Source organism: Austrofundulus limnaeus, unplaced genomic scaffold, assembly GCF_001266775.1.
Source record: "Austrofundulus limnaeus strain Quisiro unplaced genomic scaffold, Austrofundulus_limnaeus-1.0 Scaffold32, whole genome shotgun sequence".
NCBI lineage: Eukaryota > Metazoa > Chordata > Actinopteri > Cyprinodontiformes > Rivulidae > Austrofundulus > Austrofundulus limnaeus.
The window spans coordinates 934,191-937,709 of NW_013952434.1; the positions used below are offsets into that span (position 1 = coordinate 934,191).

General features: G+C 39.8%; 1 protein-coding gene across 2 annotated transcripts in view; it reads right to left on the reverse strand.

Moving 5' to 3' along the window:
• The window catches only part of yrk (Yes-related kinase), a gene marked incomplete in the record, with an annotated part of 25,709 nt that overhangs the window by 9,510 nt on the left and 12,680 nt on the right, over positions 1 to 3,519 (reverse strand). For both annotated transcript variants that reach the window (XM_014005681.1, XM_014005682.1), the window contains 3 exon segments: positions 96 to 198; positions 2,557 to 2,805; positions 3,153 to 3,196. In XM_014005681.1, the coding sequence (XP_013861135.1) occupies positions 96 to 198; positions 2,557 to 2,782 (329 nt within the window).

Below are 3,519 nucleotides of genomic sequence, written 5' to 3' on the forward strand. Positions count from 1 at the left end.
AAAAAAAGGGTCATGATGCGGAAATGAAAAGACTTGGTGGCAGACGTGATAACACGTCTGATCTAACCACATCTATATTTTTCATTTGTGCTCACGTGTTGTTGATGATTTGGAATTTCTCTCCTTTCTGAAAGGTGAGGTCATCTTCGGTGCGAGCGTCGTAGTCATACAGAGCTATGAAGAACGTGACTCCAACAACTGCGGGAGGAAAAACAAACYGTTAAAGACGCACCGACCTCTGATTTTCAGGCTGATTCTGGGTCCAGATGTTTGTAAAGCTCCAACCAACACCAGCCTCAAATACTCATACTCCTAAAAACACCCAGACACCTCGGATCAGTACCACTTTTAGGCTTGGTGACATCATTTCCTTGTTCCAGTTCGCAAATAACCGTGGACAAAAAAAAAAAGTTTGAAGATATTTTAGGATAAAAATGCGTTAAGACAATAGACTGTTTGCTGTGCTTTTAATAAAAGAAATGTGTGAGTACTAACTCTATCAGTATCAGCATCAGTAAGCACACAAGCTGAAGTACTTAGTCTGTAAAAACTAATATCAGTACTAGTTGTAGTTGAAGAAAACTCTCTTCTCTTACTTATGGGAAATTCATAAGTAATATTCTCCATGTACAACTAAAATCCACTTAAATTATTTGTAGTATTTATCATATATAAACGATAAACCTTAAAACTTAACATAAAACTGCACCGTATCACAAGACAATTATTTTAAATTTGAAACCTCGTTTTAAAATTAAACGAAGCTGTCTCCAATAAAACCTTTAATAAATTAAATTAAATCCCCTCTGATTTTCACTTAGATGTGTTCAATCATTCCTCCATTTTATCGTAGCTGCACACGTGGCAAATTACAGCTTGATAATCACAGCAATTAAACTTTTTTTTTTTTTGCTTACATTTATCAACCTGCCAGTAAATTACAGGTGTCACCGTGGAGAAAGTTGGACTCGGATGTGTCACCTGTTTAAGTTAAGTGGCAGCTGGTGCTTAAATGTGCCGTATGTTACTGAGTAGTAAAATGTTTAGCCGACAAACGGAACTTTGTGGAAGATCGTTGTTTCCTTTCAAATAGACTCTTACTCARCTTGAGCTTCCTTTGACTTTATTTTTATCTGTAACTGCCTCAGAAATATTAGAAAAATCCAACTTTCTGTCTTTGCTCAGCAAAAACTTCTACACTGAAGACCTGATATTAATAAAAAAGTTAACCTACAGTCCACTGAATGATTATGTTTCGAGGGTTTCATTAAAATACATCCTGTGGTTTGTGAGATATTCTGCTAACAGACATCAACACACAAGCTAAAAAATTATTACTTTAACTTTGGCAACAGGCTATAATTAGCATTTAGCTAATAAATAAATCCCTTTACAAATCTTCCCTTGATGACATCTTTTAATTAATTTGTAAATAAAAAGTTTCTGCGCAGCTATATAGTCGTAAGCCCCTCTATTAAACTAGAATAAACCGCTCTGGAAGCTGGAGGGGGGCGGGGTGGGAAGAGCCTCGTTTGGATTTAAAGAGACAGCCTCAAAACGAGTTGATCTGAGATATACCTCAGAAACGGGATAAAAGGGGGGCTTGTGGAGTTACAGTAAGGAGGAATGCAGACCAAACACTGCAGTTYCRYTTTATAAAGAYYCCAACTGAAGGATTTAAATGTGAAAAACAATTTAAAAGCACCATGTGTCTCCTTTAATGTCAGATTTTGTCAATAAATAAGAAAATCTGTCATTTCTGGYTGATGAATTCCTTCAGTTCAGTCTCAGTATTTTTTTTATCATGAGCTGCATGTAGGGCTGCGTTTACATTTAAAATATTTGAATGTGTTTCAGTTTAGAAACTGACACAAAAGGACAACAGATTTCTTTAAAAAAATTAAAAAAAAATAAAAACAAAAGAAATTGTCACAAAAACATTTTTTAAAACCCATAGTTTTGATTTTTTTTACTAGCCTCCACACACACACACACACACACACAAACACACACTTGGGGACATTCCATTGACTTCCATTCATTTATATCAGACTTTATATCCTAACCCTGACCATACACTCTAACATTAACCTCACAGGTTTTACCTAAACCTTGGTCCTAAACCTAACCCCACACCTGTAACATGCATTTGGACCCGTGGGGACCTGACAGTGGTCCCCACGATTCACTTCGGTCCCCACCTGGCTGCYTTTTTTGTAAAAAATACCCCATGTTGTAGGAAAAACCCGTCCACATTCACACACACACACACGTTTGTTCTTGAACCTCATGGGGACCTTCCATTGACTTCCATTCATTTTTTCGACTTTATAACCTAACCCTGACCACATATCCTAAAATTAACTTCACGCGTACTTAACAGACCCTAAAATTAACCTCAGCCTTGGTCCTCAACCTACCCGTAATTTGCATTTGGACCCGTGGGGACCTAGTGTTGGTTCCCACATTTCACTTTGGTCCCCACGAGGCTGCTTTTTTTGGTAAAAAAAAATTGCCCACGCTGTAGGAAAACCCCGTCCACACAAACACACACACCTCCATGTTGATGGCCTGAGTTGATGCTGGGGAAGCCGGTGCTGGTCAAGAAGGTCTTGTTGTAGTCCGGGATGCTCTGAGTGGGATCGGCACAGTACCGGCCCTGATTGGAGGTCTCGGTTGACCGATCGTCTGCGTTGCTAGGCGACAGGTCTGCAACATCTACCGCTGATGTTGCTTCTTTTGATTTGGAGGACTTCTTCTGCTTGCAACAGGAGCACCCCATAATCACCAGCAGGGAGACAGCGTCTGGAAAACAAACACAATTTTGTCTCTTTTTTTTCCTCCGCTTCCTTCGTGTTTAATCTTTCATGTAAGCTGCAATTCAGTCACAGACATTGCTTAACAAATTACCAGATGAGTAACAGCGACGTCATGATAAAGTGCCAAACTTAGTGTTGCTAAATGTAACTAATTTCCCATTAGTCTCGTCACAAACCCCGACTCTACAGAATAAAGCTGGTGAAAAGTGAAAGCAGCTCCCATTACAGAGATCAAAATAACTACAGAGAACTAGAGTTACATTAAAACTTCCCTTGAACTGAAGGAGGAGGAAATGAGCTAGAGCGGGAAGGAGAAGTTAACTTTTTCCTCACCTGATGTCTTCCTCCGTCAGATCATCTGTCAATCACCATCGCCACTGGAAAAAGGAAAGAAAAAAAGGGGGATGAGTGGCACGAGAGCGGGAAAACCGAGGTGGAGATTGTGAGAGGAAGGCTCGAGAGCGGTAAAGCGTAAAAAAAAAAAAGAGATGCGTGGAGGCAGATGTGAGGAGACAGAGAAGTTAGAGAAAAAAAAWGAAAGCTTGAGATAAGGAGACAGAGAGAAATGTGAGGTTAGCCACTTCCCCTTTTTGCTTTGCTGTTTCGAGAGAGGATATTCATAAGCTCTCTGGTCAACAGCTGTGTGTGTGTGTGTGTGTGTGTGTGTGTGTGTGTGTGTGTGTGTGTGTGTGTGTGTGTG